At 44.0% G+C, this 19,133-nt stretch overlaps 1 protein-coding gene across 2 annotated transcripts in view; it reads right to left on the bottom strand.

Moving 5' to 3' along the window:
• Positions 1 to 17,973, bottom strand: part of LOC147117022 (uncharacterized) — a 242,969-nt gene extending 224,996 nt beyond the window's left edge. For both annotated transcript variants that reach the window (XM_085987596.1, XM_085987597.1), the window contains exon 1: positions 17,357 to 17,973. In XM_085987596.1, the coding sequence (XP_085843722.1) occupies positions 17,357 to 17,733 (377 nt within the window). In that variant the 5' untranslated portion in view covers positions 17,734 to 17,973. The remainder of the gene's footprint in view (positions 1 to 17,356) is intronic.
• Between the last annotated feature and the right edge of the window lie 1,160 nt (positions 17,974 to 19,133).

Raw genomic sequence — 19,133 nt, 5'->3', positions numbered from 1 at the left:
TTCTTGTACTTTTCCCTAGTAGTTTAGTGTTGGTTTTCTTTCCCGACCTGCAGACTCGTGCTATGTGTCCCACTTTTCCACATTGCCTGCATACTTTGTCCTTAAACCAGCAATCCTTCTGGTCATGGGGTGTTCTGCCGCAGTGATAGCACTTTTCTGCTCCATATGCCATTTCATTGGGGCTATATTCTTGCGGTTTCTGTTGTATTTCCGCAGCTCCCCGTGCTGCTGCTTTGTAGGATACTGCAACGCTGAAAGCCTTTTCTAGCGTAAGGTCCTTTTCCGAAAGTAGTCGTTTCTGGGTTCCTTCACTCTGAAGCCCGCAGACAAACTTATCCCTTAAGGTATCTGCCAGTCCTGCTCCGAACTGGCAGTGTTTCGATAACTTGCGTAGTTCCGTAAGATAGTCAGCATTACTCTCATCTTTGTGCTGGTTTCTTTTATGGAACTTGAATCTTTCTGCTATCAGCAGCGGTGTAGGGTTTAGATGACAATCTCTTCAAAGCTTTTCTCCATTGGTTTAGCTGGGGTAATTAAATTCCGCAATAGGCCGTACGTTCTCGCGCCCATCAAATTCAATAATACCGACGCCTTCTTTTCATCGGCCACCTCCTTTGCCTTGCAGTACACTTGAATTCTTTCCACATACGTGGTCCAGTCTTCTATTTCGTTGTCAAAAGCAGTGATGCTGCCACTCTTCGGCATCTTGGGTGGTTTAAAATGGCGCCTCCCGCGCTTTTCCTTCTTCCCCAATGGATTAAAATGGCGCCTCCCGCGCTTTTCCTTCTTCCCCCTGCTGCCAATGCTGCTCCTAGCGTTCTAACTAGTAATGGCGGCGCCCCGCGGCTTTCTGCGCGTCTCTCTTTTGTTAATTAATTTTCTTCATTTTATTCTTCTTCGACGCTGTCCACTGCGCGTCTCTTTTCCTTCCCCTTTTTTATTTTCTTTAACGCTGCCCGACTCTTGAGTACCGGCCACGCCCTGTGTGCTCCACCCTCTCTCTCTCTTTTTCTTCCCGATGACGCTGCTCGGCCCCCTTGCAGAGCCGCTCGATTGAGCTCTAGCCCGCCGCAGTCCGGGAAGGGTCAGCGCACTACCTGCTACCAGCCCGATTTGCTGGGACACCTTGACTGGAGAACCAAGCCCAGCTCTCCACAGCTTCCCCTGCGATTCTCTGAACTCCGATGGATCACTGGGCGGTTGCCCACGGTCGACGCCTGTTGCTCTGGCTTCGACCTCCAAGAAGCTTTTTTTCAGGGATGGATCCCCGTGAGGTGATGCAGTACTGCAGGTGAGTTTGAACCTGCTCGTCGCCACTGTAGTGTCCGCGTATCAATAACACACGGACTGCAGGAGAACGGTAATAACAGGTGTTTACTGAACAGAGGGTATGCTGGAACTGAAAGTACAGAAGCCTGCTACGGCTTTATATACAGGTGTGGTCACTGCCGGTACTACAGTATAAAAGCAGTTCTCTCTTAAAGGTACATACACAACACAATCGAACACTCATTCGAGTATTTGAAGCCTTTTATAATCTTGCAAAAAGTAAAATTGGACAAATGCTGTCTAGTAGCAAGCCAGAATGAGTATCCATGCTCTCTCCCCATTTGACTTTGTTATAAGTTGCTACTTTAGTCCAGAAAGTTACATCATCTTACACACATTTAATAAAATTAGATTCTTAATAATGACTATAAAGGGACGATCACTGTGTGGAGAATAATGCATTCCTATCATATTAATTTTAGTAAATTACTATCGTGTGCTATGGGGAGATGGAAGAAGAAAAATGGACCAGAGGGAAGAGGATTTCTCACTTATAGCAGCAGCCTATTCTTGATCATAGCTTTAAGAACTGCTGTATACTAAACATGCTTCAGATCAAACTAACACTGTCACACACCAAATATGCCATTAACAGACAGTATTTACGTTAACTAATTAAACAATCACTGGAGGAAAATGGAAACTCAAAGTTACAAATATTTGTTTAATTGTGCATCCCCATCTCAAAACCATTTTAGAGTGACTCAATATAGTTTAAGCAAAGTCTGACCCTATTTAAATTACTATTTTAGTATTACATAAAACATACAGGAAAAAAAGATAGAAACTAGCTAATAATCTAGCTAGTTTTGCAGAAGTTATTTCCTTTTCCTCTCTCTATACCTGGCCTCAACAGAGTGGCTGACAATGTATTCTGCTGCTCTCTGAAAGGATTCTTTTGTCTTTGTTAAACTCTTTTCTATAAATATTTAGACCAGAGTGTATTTAACATCTATCTGCCTGCACACTGGAGCCAGATACATATTATAGCAGATCCTCACATCTTGCAGAATCTGATAAACCAAATGGAAATTACTTGTTCCTTATTCACACCTTGCGCATTTGAATGTCTCACTTGTCAACTTAAATATCTTCAGATTCAGTAACGTCAACTCCTTATCTTCGTAAAAAGAACATGAGTTGTACTTATCCAGTTGTGTGTGGCCTACTAGGTGGGTCCTTTAAGATGAACAGGGTGTAGGTCTGAGAGGGAGATAAACTCGTCTAAGATTCTCTTCAGAATTAAGTTCCAGAATTTCTTTTGAGACTACAAATCCGGTGATTTTTATGCCATCCTTTTTCTGCATGTTGTCAATATCATTGAATCTTACAGCACAGGAGGCCATTCGGCCTGTCGTGTCTATGCCAGCTCTTTGAAAGAGCTGTCCAATTTAGACCCACACCCCAGCTTTTTCCCTATAGCCTTGCAAATTAGTCCTCTTCATGTACATGTCCAATTGCCTTTTGAAAGTTCCTATGGAATCTGCATCTACACTCTTTCAGATAGTGCATTCCAGATCTTGACAACCCACTGTGTGAAAAAATATTCCTCAATATGCTTGACCCAGTTAACTGACTATATCCAGAGAACCGATTGAATGCTAGAATCTCCATCTTCTGATAATCTGGAATCGATATCAAATGTTATTTAAATCAGAATTCATCTTATTGTTCCATAATTGGGACACTTAGCAGATGCTGGTTCAAAGCAAGCAGGATGCAAAACACCTAGAGTGTGGTAGCTTTTTGTTTTTGTTAAGGAACTAAAATCACATGATGAGATGACCCAGCACAAGCATAGGCGTACTTCTGAAAATGTTTCCGAGTAGATTATCTCAGATGACAAGATCACTGGATCCTAGTTATACGGGCCTCAGAGTTTATATAACCATCAAGGATTGATTCTGACCTGCTCCTGCCTTTAAAAGGTTTATATTAATTAACAAATGTTGCTACCTTTATCTCAGTCTACAACAGGATAAGACCAAGGCAGAGATCATGATTGGAGTTGGGAGATTTGCTTTACTGATTCATTAAACTAGTAAGAATGAATGCCTCTACATCACAACACAGAAAAAAATTAGCAGATTGGGCTTCTACTCTCTGGAATTTAGAAGAATGAGAGGTGATCGCATTGAAACATGCAAGATTCTGAGGGGTATTGACAAGGTAGCTGCTGAGAGTTTCCCTTGGCTGCAGAGTCTAGAACTAGGGGGCATAGTCTCAGGATAAGGGGTCAGCCATTTAAGACTGAGATGATGAGGAATTTCTTCACTCGGGGTTGTGAATCTTTGGAATTCTCTTCCCCAAAGGGCTGTGGATGCTGAGTCTTTGAGTATATTCAAGGCTGAGAGAGATAGATTTTTGGACTCTAGGGGAATCAAGGGATATGGAGATCAAGCGGGAAAGTGGAGTTGAGGTCGAAGATCAGCCATGATCTTATTGAATGGCGGAGCAGGCTCGAGGGGCTGTATGGCCTACTCCTGCTCCTAATTATTATGTTCTTATTTCACATCTGTCAATTAACAAACAAAAACTTGCATTTGCATAGTACCTTTGAGGTAGAAAACATTCAAAAGCACTTCATTAGGAGGTATCAAAAAAAAAGAAGCCAAAGAAGGAGATAGTAAAAGCGGTGACCAAAATCTTCGTCAAACGATAGGTTTTAAGCAGGGTCTTTAAAGAGCGTGAGGTGGAGAGGCGATTGGGTTTAGGGAGGGAATTTCAGAGTATGGAGCTTGGGCAGCTTAAGGTACAGCTGCTAATGGTGGGGTGAAGGGAGGGTTTGCAAAAAGACCAGAGTCAAAGGAACAAAGAATTCGGGGGGTGGGGGGTGTAAAGTCGAGCTGGAGGAGGTTTCGGAGGCAGGGAAAGGCAAGGTTATGATGGGATTTAAACGTGGTAATACAAATTTTAAATCGGAGGTGTTCAGGTACTGGAAGCCATTCAACGTCAGCAAAGACAGGGGCAATAGGCAAGCAAGACTTGGTGTGGGACAGGATACGGGCAGCCCAGTTTTGAATGAGCTAAAGTTTACAGAGAGTGGAGGATGGGAGGCTGGTCAGGAGAGTATTGGAATAGTCGAGTCTGGGTGTGACAAAGACATGGATGAGGGTTTCAGCAACAGGTCAACTGAGGTACGGGTGTTATGGAGGTGGAGTCAGAAGCTCAGCTTTGGGGACGAATCGAATGCCAAGGTTGCAAACAGTCTGGTTCAACCTGAGATAGTGCCTTGCAGGGAGATGGAGTTGTTGGCAAGGGTGGGGAGCTTGTGGTGGGAGCCAAAGATGATGACTTTGGTCTTCCCAATGATTAACTGGAGGAAATTGAAACTCATCTATGACTGGATGTCAGTCTAACATCACAGAGGCTGTGCAAGGATCGAGAGGTGGTGGAGGGGTAGACCTGGGTGTCGCTGGTGTATATGTGGAAACTGACCCCATGTAGATGAGGAATCATAGAAATTTACGGCACAATAGGAGGCCATTCATCCCATCGTGTCTGTGTCAGCTGAGAAGGGGGCCTAGGATAGGTCCTTAGAGTACTCCAGAGGTAATTTTGCAAGGGCAGAATGGCAATATTGAAACCAAACTAGAGTAGTCCCACTAAGTTGGACAACGGAGGAGGGGTGTTGGAGGAGGATGGTGTAGTGTATGTGCCTTTAAGAGCCCCAGGTGTGCTGTAATGCCGGTAATGGCCACTCGGGCTATATAAGCCTGTACATTGTGTATATCCGTTAGAACCCCCCCCCCCCAGACTTTGCTTAGTAAACACCTATGAACCAACTCCTGTCTTCAGTGTCTATCAACACACGGACACTACAGTGGCGACGAAGTGGAAACGGGCTTACCTGCAATTCGGCAGCACCTCAAGGACATCGATTCCTCGGGCGTCCAGAAGACTCAAGAAAGTGAAAGAAGCTGTGGTTTCACCAGCTGGCCAAGCTGGTGGCAGGTACTGCGCTAATCCTTCCTGGGTGTCAGGCTGGGGCTCCAGCGGCTGGCTCTACAGCTGAAACAAGCAGCGAAATCAGAGGCAAGCAATAACAGACGGGGAGGGAGCACTCGGGAGACGGCCGGCGCTGCAAGCAGGTCGGCGTTCAGACCTAGAGAGAAAGTCCAGCGGGAACGAGTCTCCAGCGGTAAATAAATAAAAAAAGAACGGAAAGCGCGGGAAGCGCCATATCTTTTCTGCAGAAAAGAAAGAAAAGCGCGGGAAGCGCCATATCTTTTCTAAGATGCCTAAGTCTGGCAATATTGATGCTTTTGATAGCGAAATAGAGGATTGGCCCACATATGTGGAAAGAGTAGAGGTATATTGCACTGCAAATGGAATAGAAGATGAAAAAAAAGCTTCAGTACTGCTGAACCTAATGGGCGCAAAGGCATACGGGCTGTTACGAAATTTAATCACTCCAGCCAAACCAAAGGACAAGAATTTTAAAGAAATTGTTGATACCCTGCAGGAGCACTTAAACCCAACACTGCTGCTGATAGTGGAACGATTCAAATTCTTCAAGAGAAATCAACACAAGAATTAAAGTAACGCTGATTACCTCACCGAATTAAGAAAGCTATCAAAGTACTGCCAATTCGGGGCAGGACTAGCGGATTATCTTCGAGACAAATTCGTCTGCGGTCTCTTAAGTGAAGGAACACAAAAAAGGCTGCTTTCTGAAAAAGATTTAACACTGGACAAGGCTTTCAGTATGGCTGTATCATACGAAGCAGCAGCAAGAGGAGCTGCAGAGATACAACAAAAGACACAGGACTTCGGCACCCATGAAATGACACAGGGTTTCGAAAGATGTTATCGCTGCGGCAGATCCACCCATAACCAGAGGGACTGCTGGTTCAAGGACAAAGCATGCAGGCAATGCGGAAAGATTGGACACATTGCACGGGTATGCTGATCTGGACAAAATAAATCCACAGACAGGAAAAAAAAAATCAATAAAGAAAAGTACAGAAAGGTACAAATGATGACGGACAGTAGCTCCGAAGACCAGAAGAGCGATAGCGACTCCGAAAACAAGAGACTAAGCTGTCTCAAATTACATAATGTACTTGCCAAAGATGATTACCAAACCATTTGGGTTACGCTCACGATAGCAGGGTCCCCAGTTAAAATGGAGCTAGATACAGGATCAGCTCTAACCATAATAAATCGACGGGATTACGAGAGGCTATTTCTGCATATACCTTTAAAAGACACATCCATTATCTTAAAAACATATACGGGGCAGAAAGTATACCCCAAAGGAAAAATAAGGGTGCCTGTTGTATACAACGGCAAAGAAATACAAAAGTTCTACTTATACATTCTACAAGATGGTGGTCCACCGTTGTTGGGACGTGAATGGATCAGAAAGATACGTTTAGACTGGCACTCCATTCAGGCACTGACGGTGACCAGTAAGGAAAAAAACAATGATGACATCATACCTGAACGATTAAAAGACATCTTGGCCAACGCCAGAGAAGTGTTTCAAGAGAAACTAGGAACCTTGAAAGGCATCACCGCCTCAATAAAAGTGGAAGATGCAGCAATTCCCAAGTTTTTTAAGGCAAGACCGGTGCCATACGCAATTCGTCCAGCAGTCGAGGCAGAGCTGGAGAATTTGGAAAAGGCAGGCGTATTATCCAAATTAGATTGGAGCGAGTGGGCAACACCCATCGTTCCAGTCATGAAGAAAGCATTGAATAATGATAAAGCTGAAGAACAGAGAAAAATTCGCATCTGTGGAGACTTCAAGGTGACTGTAAACCCGGTCCTTCACACAGTACAGTATCCTCTTCCGAGGATAGAAGATATTTTCGCCTCACTATCCGGAGGGAAACGTTTCACCAAAATTGACTTGGCACAGGCATATCTACAGATGGAGGTTGAAGAGGCCTCTAAAAAATCTCACGATAAATATACACAAAGGTCTATACCAGTACAATCGACTGGTTTTCGGAGTAGCATCCGCTCCAGCTATCTGGCAAAGAGCTATGGAGCAAGTCCTCCATGGGATTCCGGGTACTCAATGCTACCTAGACAACATCCTTGTAACAGGAGAAAACGACAACGAGCACCTTGCCAATTTGGAGCAGGTGCTCACTAGGCTGAGAGAACGGGGCCTACGAGCAAATCGCCCCAAGTGCGAATTTTTCCAAAATCAAATATCATATTGTGGCCACATAATTAATAAGGAAGGGTTGCATAAGTCACCTGAAAAAATTGAAGCAGTCATAAAAGCCCCAGCACCTGAAAATGTTTCACAATTAAGGTCGTTCCTGGGATTAATAAATTACTATCATAAATTTTTACCGAACTTATCAACTCTTCTACACCCTCTTAATGAACTGCTACAAACAGGAGTAATTTGGAAATGGAACGAAGACTGTAAATGTGCCTTCCATAAATGCAAAGACTTAATCACATCCGAAGAAGTTTTGGCTCATTACAACCCATCACTGCCAATCAGACTGACGTGCGATGCATCCCCTTACGGCATAGGAGCAGTATTATCGCATAAATTCCCTGATGGCTCAGAACGGCCGATAGCTCAGAACAGCCGATAGCTTTTGCGTCACACTCATTAAACTCAGCTCAGCGTAACTATGCCCAAATCGACAGGGAAGCACTCAGCCTGGTATGGGGAGTGAAGAAATTCAACCATTACCTACACGGACAAAAATTTACCTTGTTGACTGACCATCAACCCCTCATCTCCATATTCAACCCTAAAAAGGGTGTTCCCATTATGACAGCGCAAAGGCTACAGAGGTGGTCCCTTTTTCTAGGGGCACACCAATACAACATAGAATACAAAGGATCAAAACAGCATGGGAATGCTGACGGTTTATCACACCTACCGTTGCCAACGGCAGAAGAGGCACCTACAGTAGACCCAGTGGCGATGTTCCACTCTACCATAGTGGAATGTCTACCAGTAACAAATTCTGCCATTGAAAGGGAGACGAGAAATGACCCGACTCTCTCACGGGTCTACGATTTAACAGTGAAGGGATGGCCAGCACATGGCGAACCACTGTTGCCAGCATTCTCGCAAAGAAGAGAACAGCTGTCAGTGTGCCGAGGAACCTTGATGTGTGGATCCAGTGGTGATTCCACCCAAACTCCAGGATAAAGTGCTAAAGGAGCTTCACAAGGGGCATCTGGGTGGAGTGAAAATGAAGAACCTAGCCAGGGCGTTTGTATGGTGGCCAGGTATCGATGGAGACATCGAAGAAATGACCAAGAGCTGCCTAGGATGCCAGAAGGTCCAAAACGCTCCACCACAAGCCCCTCTACATCCATGGGAGTGGCCCTCATCTCCCTGGCAAAGGGTACACATCGACTTTGCTGGTCCATTTATGGACTCAATGTTCTTAATCGCGGTTGATGCACACTCCAAGTGGCCAGAGGTAATAAAGATGTCCTCCACCACCACGGAAAAAAACCATCACAGTATTAAGGACCATATTTGCCAGGAATGGGCTGCCGGAACAGATCTGTTCTGATAATGGACCGCAATTTGTGTCCGAAGAATTCAGGAAGTTCTTAAAAAACAATGGGGTTAAGCACTACACGTCCGCCCCATACCATCCCGCCACCAATGGATTGGCTGAAAGGTTTGTCCAGACCTTTACCCATGGCCTTTATGGCCTTCTTGATGAAGACATAAAACTTCAGCACAAGGTGAATAACTTCTTATTCGCATACAGGAATGCAACACATATGGTTATCAACCAAACTCCCGCCATGATGTTCTTCAACAGAAACCTAAGATGCCGGCTGGATTTGGTCAAGCCCAACATCAGAAGGGACGTGGAGAACCGGCAGTTTCAAGGCATGAATGAAAGGCCAACTAGAACCTTCCAGGTAGGTCAACAAGTTTTGGCCCGGGATTACCGTACCGAGAAATGGCAGCCTGGAACTATCTGCACACGACTAGGACCACTGATGTATACCGTGGACATCGGAGAAAGCATAATAAGGCGCCATGCTGACCAAATCATAGAGTCATCCGAAAAGGGACAACCTACATCACAACTCTATACGCCTAACGATGAAGTAGAGATACCCATATCTACCTCCGATCCGGTGATACTGGAACCCGATGAACCCGACACTGGCATTCAAGCCGAATCAGCCTTGCCAAAAGAACCTACTACACCACCAGAAACTACTACACCACCGAGGCGTTATCCGGACCGAGTCAGGAAGCCTCCTGAGAGACTGACTTATAATTAATTAACTACAGCAATGTGTATATTATTTTTCTTATAACATGTAATTAATAAATACTTAAAATATGATGTACTGGTTGGCTAAAAGGGGAGGAATTGTAGTGTATGTGCAATTGTAGTGTATGTGCCTTTAAGAGCCCCAGGTGTGCTGTAATGCCGGTAATGGCCACTCGGGCTATATAAGCCTGTACATTGTGTATATCCGTTAGAACCCCCCCCAGACTTTGCTTAGTAAACACCTATGAACCAACTCCTGTCTTCAGTGTCTCTATCAACACACGGACACTACAGATGGTGCCAAAGATTACAGAGAGGTTGAAGAGGACAAAGAAGGTTAATGCACAAGCAAAATACTGCAGATGCTGGAAATCAGAACTAAAAACAGAAAATACTGGAAATACTCTGCAGGTCAGGTTGCATCTGTGGAGAGAGAAACAGATACTTGAACAAACACAAGGGACAACTCTAACTTTTGCCAGTTCTGGGGGGCACGGTGGCATAGTGGTTAGCACTGTTGCCTCACAGCGCCAGGGACCCGGGTTCAAATCTGGCCTCGGGCGACTGTCTGTGTGGAGTTTGCACATTCTCCCTGTGTCTGCGTGGGTTTCCTCCGGCTGCTCCGGTTTCCTCCCACAGTCCAAAGATGTGCGGGTTAGGTTGATTTGGCTATGATAAATTGACCCTTAGTGTTAGGGGATTAAATACGTGGGGTTACGGGGATAGGGTGGGATATGTGTCGGTGCAGACTCGATGGGCCGAAATGGCCTCTATCTGCACTGTGGGGATTCTGTGATATGAAAGGTCAAAGTGCTGAAACGTTAACTCTGTTTCTCTTTCCGAAGATGCTGCCTGACCTGCTGAGTATTTCCAGCATTTTCTGTTTCTATGAAGGATAATGCACCGTGGTCAGTCATAGAGGATGTCATTTGTGACTTCCGGAGTAGGGCTGTTTCAGTGCTCTAGGAGGGGCAAAAATCTGATTGAAGAGATTCAAACAGAGTTGTGAGAAAAATGGGCACAGATTTGGGAGGTGACATGTTTAAGGACTGGAGATGGGGCAGTAGTTTGCAAGGACAGAGATGAAAGTGGATTAATTGAGTGGGGTGATGACAGCAGTTTTTGACAGGAGTGATTCAGACAAACCAATGCCTCAGTTCATTGGTATATTTCACAATGGGTAGGACATGGGTTGGGCCTGCAATTCCCCACATGTTGCTAGGCTATCTTGGTTAAGGCACAGATTAACAACGTGACCCTCACAGCAGAGAGGAAGAATTGAATCACCCCAGATATCTGTAGTAGAGGAAGAAAAATTAAGCATTAAAAAGCACCTGATCACATGCTCAGGACATGCCAAAGCACTTTATAACCAATTAATTACTGTTCAAGTGCAATCACTGTTGCTATGTAGGCAACATGGCAGCCAATGTGTGCATATTAAGTCCCACAAACCATAAATGAAATGACCAATTCATGTATTTTTGGTAGTGTTGCTTGAGGGAGGATTGTTTACCAGGACACATGGTGGACTCCCTGCTATTCTTGGGATCTTAATATCTCCTATTTATACAGGTAAGAGCCCAGGAGTGGGTTATCTTCGCACCCTCATGAATTGAGAACAATATGCATTCTGAAAGGGATCTAAAGGGGAAGAAAGTAATGTTGAAAAATAAACTGTGAACTATCATGGGTGAGTCAGTAAAAAGACTTACTATTAGTTGCTTCTCTTCCTATGCTGAGATGATCAATATCTCACCTATATCAATAAGATTCATGAAGTATTGAATCAATAGAAATAAAGCAAAGTTAAGATTTAATATTTTTCTAGGAAAATCCCCCCATCAGGTGCCAGCATTGCTGTGACTGAAAACGGTAATATCACTGGCAAGCATTAAGAACCATACACTTTAGAGTTTTTATAATACATTTCCAGGATACAAATGATGCAAAAACAAACAACTTGAATTATGATGCTTGATAAGCATTCAGCTCCAACAGGAAACCGGTATTAGGCCAATGGGTGTGGGTTTTGTGCAGGTGTGAAATAATGTGCATGATCAATTAAAGAGGAAGGAAAGATGGGAGGCTTTTGTTCAAAGTAATCCATATTTTCATTTAAGAAAATTAGAGGTCTCACCAAATATTTCTTCTGACATTTTAGTAAAAACCCCAATTTGATTGCTAAGAAGAAAGTGGAGTGTGATCTCCACCCCTAGTAGGCTACTCCAATGGCATAATTACTGAGGAGAGCCACAAAGCAACTCATGTCAAACCAGCTGTTTCAGAGTAATCCCACACTGAGAAACTATGCTACAAGCCAGAAAACGGATTAGTATAATTCCAGAGTATAATGAGGAAGCTGCTTCAGAAGAACTATAATCCAACTACCAGGGCAGACCTGGGGAATACATTATCCTGTAGAGCAGTCAAATCTATACAGTAATGCTTAGTACATGTAGGATTGCTCAGTGACAGCCTTGTAAACATGATCAATTCAAAGCTGATGGAGAGACAGTCCTCAAATTTTCTGGAGCTTTGAGGATCAGTGGGAGAGTATCTCATTAGCATGGGTCAGGCAGGCGCAAGTGCCACTTCAGGCACATTATGCCTGCCAGAGATGGCAGTGCCCACCCATCCGTAGGAGAAAATGTCCAGCCTCATCTACCCACCCAACCCCACCTCGGAACATGGCCATGGTCCATCTGAAAGGGGCCAGACTACAAAAATAAAATATTCGACAATGTTGCACTCTTCAGGGATCCAGGCTGCTTGCCTGGCCTGGTTTTCCAAAGTGTTGCCCATATATGCCCTTGTAGAAGCCAGTACACTTCCATTCACTCAGCGTTCCAGCTGCAAGTACTCTGCGAGGTCCCCTTCCAGTCATAGAAGCAGAAGCCCATGCCTTACGGAGTCCCCGGGCCTGTCGCCACCCCCTGGCGGTCATTTGCCTTGTAAAAGGAAGGATGGGGGATTACCAGGTCTTCTCCATTTTCTTGGATCTCCTGCCAGGAACTCTTGTGGTAATTCAGCCCCATGGCGTTTACAAGGCCACTGTAGAACAGAGGTTGTCTGGCCTAGGCTTTCAACTCGGGTGGTGAACACAAGAAGATAAAAAGCCAGAAACAGAGGTGGAGGCAGAAGCAGTCAGTGAGGTCTTTAAACAGAAAATGGCGGGTGCAAGTTGTCGCCAAGCACAGATGGCGAATGCATCAAGATAGTTAGGAGTTATTTTGTTTAAATCAAGGAAGATGGTTCACTAATGTGGGGCAAGCTTAGCATGTACTTTCATATTATTACACTAAGACAAGTTATACTGATGGAATGAAGTTAGTCAGATCATAACTATTGCACTGTATGTTTATTTGCACTAAAATAAAGCAGGTTTATCTGGCCTCGTCTACAAAATGTTTTCTGTTTGCCTTCAAAAAGATTGGAGAGTACATGGGGGCACATGCAAAAGACACAAAAATGTCAGCCAAATCACAAGGGGGTATCATTGTTACACTCCTGGACAACGCTGTCATAAGTAGATATACAGCAGTGTGAATCTACTCCGGCATAAAGGGTGTGGGATCCACTTACAGGAATGACTGACACCAGTGAACTCAAGAAGGTATCTACAGCACACCTGAATGTTTAAACAGTAACAGTAAGATAGTAAAAAAAAAATCTTCACTTCCAATTGATGTGACAGCAAATGAAATGTTGGGACAATTTCCTGACCCAACTGAAAACGGAGAATCAAAAGAACTACCCAAGCTAAATAATGTACAACTGATAAGTTAATTCAATTCAATAACACTGCAAGCCAAAACTAAAGCACAAATCAACATTCAGCTCGCAGCTCTGAGCAAATCTATCAACTCCAAGCCCAAGTCTTTCAAGTAAAAACTTTAATGAGGCACTAAAAGGCATAAAAGACAATAAATGGATACATTTAATCATGTTATTGTGAAATATGAATTTTTTTTTTTTTTAATTGACAATTTTTATTTTGGACATTAGAAATTTCACCCATGAGGGGAAAAAAATTGCACTTGGAAAAAATTTCATAAAGTATTTTAAGAAAACCATGGGAACCCGGTGGCCAGATTACAGAATCCAAGTGACGACTTTACATAATGTTTTTCTTTATAAAGCTGGACATAGAAAGTTATAATGGAAAAAGTTGAGACAAAAGGTCTGACAAAATTGTGACAACAGGAAGGTTTTTAATACACTGACGATGTAGAACGATAATTCCACCATCGCTTTAATCTTCACAAAAGACAGGGACGATGCAGACACTGTAGTTAAGGAGGAGGAATGTGAAATATTGGATGAGATAAACAGTGAGAGAGGAAATATTAAGGGGTTTAGCGTCTTTGAAAGTCAATAAATCGCAAGGCCCGGATGAAATGTATCCCAGGCTGTTAAGAGAAGCAAGGGAGGAAATAGCGGAGGCTCTGACCATCATTTTTCGATCCTCTCTGGCTACAGGCTTGGTGCTGCAGGACTGCTAACGTTGTACCATTGTTTATAAAGGGAGGAAGGGATAGACCGAGTAATTACAGGCCAGTCAGCCTAACCTCGGTGGTGAGCAAATTGTTGGAAAAACTCGAGGAACAGTATCAATTATCATTTAGAAAGGCATGGATTAATCAAGGACAGTCAGCATGGATTTGTTAAAGGAAGGTTGTGTCCGACTAGCTTGAGTTAATTTTTTGAGGAAGTAACAATGAGGGTCGATGAGGGTACCGCGTTTGATGTAGCCTACATGGATTTTATCAACGTTTTGACAAGGTCCCACATGGCACTTTATAAAAGTAAAGTAAAAGCCCATGGGATCCAAGGGAAAGTGGCAAGTTGAATCCAAAATTGGCTCAGTGGCAGGAAGCAAAGGGTAAGGGTCGACGGGTGTTTTTTGACTGGAAGGCTGTTTCCAGTGGGGTTCCACAGGGCTCAGTACTAGGTCTCTTGCTTGTTGTGGTATATATCAATGATTTAGACTTCAATGTTGGGGGTATGATTAAGAAGTTTGCAGATGATACAAAAATTGGCCGTGTAGTTGATAGTGAGGAATAAAGCCGTAGACTGCAGAAAGATATCAATGCACTGGTTAGGTGGGCAGAAAAGTGGCAAATGAAATTCAATCCGGAGAACTGTGAAGTAATGCATTTGAGGAGGGCTAACAAGGCACAATAAAGGGTAGGATACTGAGAAGTGTAGAGGAACAGAGGGACCTTGGAGTGCATGCCCACAGATCCCTAAAGGTAGCAGGACGGGTAGTTAAGAAGGCATACGGGATACTTTCCTTTATTAGCCGAAGCATAGAATATAAGAGCAGGGAGGTTATGCTTGAACTGTATAACACACTAGTTAGGCCACAGCTAGAATACTTCAGACAGTCCTAGTCACCATATTACAGGAAAGATGTGATTGCACCAAAGAGGGTGCAGAGGAGATTTACGAGGATGTTGCCAGGACTGGAGAATTTTAGCTATGAGGAAAGATTGGATAGGCTGGGGTTGTTTCCTTTCAAACAGAGGAGGCTGAGGGGAGATTTAATTGAGGTGTGTAGAATTATGAGGGGCCTAGATAGAGTGGATAGGAAGGACCTATTTCCCTTAGCAGAGAGGTCAATAACCAGTGGCATAGATTTAAAGTAATTGGAAGGATTAGAGTAGTTGAAGTGAAGTTTTTCCACCCAGAGGGTGGTGGGAGTCTGGAACTCACTGCCTGAAAGGGTGGTAGAGGCAGAAACCCTCATCACATTTAAAAAGTACTTGGATATGCACTTGAAGATCCATAACCTACAAGGCTACGGACTAAGAGCTAGAAAGTGGGATTAGGCTGGATAGCTCTTTTTCGGCCGGCACAGACACAATGGGCCGAATGGCCTCCTTCTGTGCCATAAACCTCTGCGATTCTATAAACTAGTTTTTTACTTTATCCATGAACAGTCCCACTTACTCTTTAATTATTCTTTTACATAAGAAATAGGAGGAGTAGGCCATTCAGCCCCTTGAGCCTGCTCCGCCATTTAATGAGATCATGGCTGATCTGATCTTGGGCTCAGCTCCATTTCCCTACCCGCTCCCCATAACCCATCACTCCCTTATTGTTTTACTTTTAACATACTTAGAAAAAGCCTTTACTAGCAGTAATATTTGCTGACCTCTGATTTTCAGTTGAGAATATACTACAAATACTTTAGTTAGACGTGTGGCTAGTGGACTCCTCACCAGACCAATCATCAAGTTACAGTTAGTAGAACACTGCCAACTTTTTTTTTAATGAACAACCTTTTGGACTCATGTGACTTGTTTGCCCCATAACTCCATGTAGGTCCCTAACCCCAATTCTTCCACCAGCAGTCCATACAAACGGGGATAATAGGGCAGTATCTGTAAATTATCCTTTTCATATATTTTTTTTTTTCTTCACTCCACTCTGATCTTAGTTTTGGTAATTATGAATCTTCATGGTAAGTTTGTAGTCCAGTTATCCTAGAAGAAGGTCCATCAAAGTAATACAATGAATAACAATGTTCTACACAGATGTGAGGTACCTGACAAACCTTCAAAAGGGGCATGATCAAGTACAATACCACAGCAGTCAACACACCTGGAGTGCATTTCAACATTCCAAATGTTTGTGCAATGATACACCAACTTTTATCAATTTATTATATAATTTAATTACTTATATAATTCCTTTGTACAGCTGAAAAATCTCTACCAGTCATGAACTATATCTTCAGGCAAAGGCTACTTTTCTAACACCTCTCTCTTGTAAAATGCTTGACTGTAGTTTACTTAAGTAGATCTCTTATGAAATGAAGCTTGTGCCTTTTATTCCCTGCCATTATACCCAGGTCTAACAATTAACAATGGCCATACCCAAATAATAAGTGTGTGACATAAATCTGAGATATTATTAGGTAGATAGAACTGAGTTAACTGTTAAAGAGTCCATTGCTCTTGCAACTCCTCCTGACCAACTTCTGAAAATACCCAGTCTCACAATGCATAAGCGGGACTACATATGAAATTCTGTTAAAACTGATGCTTGTAGCAGCATGAAGAACCAAGCTAATGAATGGTCACTAGGCCTGAGATTTATACATTGGATTCCTCTCCTCTGGAAGCAAGTTGTTTGAAAATGGCAATGGGGCATTCTTGCATCTTGATACACAATGGGATGGTGTACAGGGAGAAAGATGTATGGACACGCTAAATAAGTAATAAGGGAAGGGACTGGAAAGTAAACTATATAAGATATGAACTAAACTCAACGTCTAACTTTTTTATGCTGTTGACTTGTGCAATAAATCACCACAGTTCCGTAAAAACTGACAAAGTATTCATGCTGGATTCACAGTGCACTCTAGGGAAAGAGTTGGCCTCACACCTCACTCAGGGCTTTAGCAATCTCCCGAATTACATGGCCACTTTTGTAGTCTATACAAAACTACTGCTCATCGACGTAAAAGTGGCAACGTAAATGATAATGGAAGTTAAGATTGTTTTCCAATTCACCAAAGAATAGAAGCAACTGGTTTGGGGACAGGAAATAGACTGCTTTGTGGGGTGGAACAGGTGCACTGAGAATGAAGTGAGCTGGGTGGGTTGCTTGCATGGCCTTTTCTTTCTCACATCCACGCAAAAATGGGGCTGAAGTAGCTGTTCGAACACACCTAGATTTAAAAGAAACCTATTTTGAACCATTTAACTCAATCCCAGTTAATTTTTTTTTGTTAATTAAGTTCGCAATATATATATAAAAAAGAGACAATTGCTAAAACCTACAATACGGTGAACCGTGTCAGGACGTTGCCAGACATGGTGCCTCGGATTCCTTGGGGCACTTGCATGAGCGCCTCCATGGCCTGCTCCATCAGCGTTTGGTTTTTGGATCCTTCGTGCGGCAACTTGGTGCCCCCTTCGGCCGGACCCGCTTCGAAAGGGGAGGTGAGCTCGTCGTGGGAGTGCGAGCCCACCGGCTTCTCCGGGTGGCAGGAGAGGATGTTGATGTAGCAGCGGCACAGGGGCGGGCAGAGGGCGTGCTCCTCTTCGTTCGTGTCGTTGTGGTGCAGCACCACCATCGTCTTCCTCGACTGCGAGCCGCACGAAAGCAGGGCCAGACACCAGGCCAGGCTCAGGAGGCCGCAGCTGCTCGCCACCATCCTACTCTCTGCTCACCGCTCTCGTCCTCCCCGTCACAGAAACACCACGCATTGACAAAGATGATGAATGTCCCAGCCCCCTGTTGGGGTGGCTGGCTATCTCTCTCGTTGTTTTAATTTTCCTTCTCTCTCCCTCCCCCCCAGATAATTAAAATATATATATATAGTTATTATATTAATAAAGTCGGTGCGGCCTGGAAGCCAGCCGTTGCCATGGTGAGTGAGCCCTCCCCACGCCTTCCCTTTGTTCGGGAGGCCCGTCGCTTAGCTACGAGCGCCGCGTCATCAAAACAAAGGGAACGCCCTCGCGCCCCGGCCACGTTCGCTCGTCCTCCCGCCAAACTGGGGCTGGCTTACAACAATGGTCATTCCCTGCTCACAGGAAGGGTAGAGTATAGTGGTTATATTACTGGACTCTAGTCATCCAAAACGCTATGGGACACCAGTTCAAATCCCACCAGGGCAAACAGCCTGGGATTTAAATTCAGTTAATAAATAAATCTGTAATGGTGACCACCTAACAACTGGATTGTAGATTTTTGGTTGCACTTCAGTCCCACACTCTTGATCTACGGTCACCTGGTGCGGAGGGGAGCGGGCAGGTTGGAGGACCTCCTCGTGGGTCTGCTCCTGGGCCTGGCTAAAAAAGCCATCAATTGGTCCAGGCAGCGGGCGGTCGAGGGGGTCGTCCAGCCAGATTGCCTCCCTCTCTTCCGCGGCCATGTTCGCGCCCGGGTGGCCCTGGAGATGGAGCACGCGGTGTCTGCCGGCACGCTCGAGTACTTTCGTGACCGGTGGGCGCCGCGGGGACTGGAGTGCATAATTGATTTGGACAACCAAATTTTAATTTGATTTGTTAACGTTTATTTAAAGTTTTATTAGTTACAGTTTATTTGTTTATTTTGATTGGTCCTATCAAAAGAGGAACAACTGGATTGTGAATTGTTTTTAAAAAAACACATCTGGTTCACTGATGTCCATGAGAGGAGGAAATCTACCATCCTTGCCCCTGGGTCTGGCCTATATGTGACTCCTAGACCACATAGCAAAGTGGTTGACTCTGAAATGGCCCAGCAAACCATGCAATTAGGGATGGGCAGTAAATGTTGGCCTTACCAGCGATTCCCACAACCTGTGAATGAATAAAGAAAAAAAAATCAATCTAAATTACTAAAAATAATTTTGAATCTATATCAATAATTTCACCTGCAAAACAACATCTTTATTTTTAATTGTGTCATAGAATAGTACAGCACAGAAGAAAGCCATTCGGCCCATGCGCCGGCTCTTTCAAAGAGCAATCCAGTTAGTCCCACTCCCCCCGCTCTTTCCCCATATCCCTGCAATTTTTTCTCCAAGTATTTATCCAATTCCCTTTTGAAAGCTACTATTGAATCTGT

This window comes from Somniosus microcephalus, chromosome 5 (genome assembly GCF_052327205.1).
Source record: "Somniosus microcephalus isolate GS21.2 chromosome 5, FLI_Smic_1.0, whole genome shotgun sequence".
In the NCBI taxonomy this organism is placed as follows: domain Eukaryota; kingdom Metazoa; phylum Chordata; class Chondrichthyes; order Squaliformes; family Somniosidae; genus Somniosus; species Somniosus microcephalus.
The sequence above is the reverse complement of the archived record's forward strand: the minus strand, read 5'-3'. Positions and strand labels throughout refer to the sequence as shown.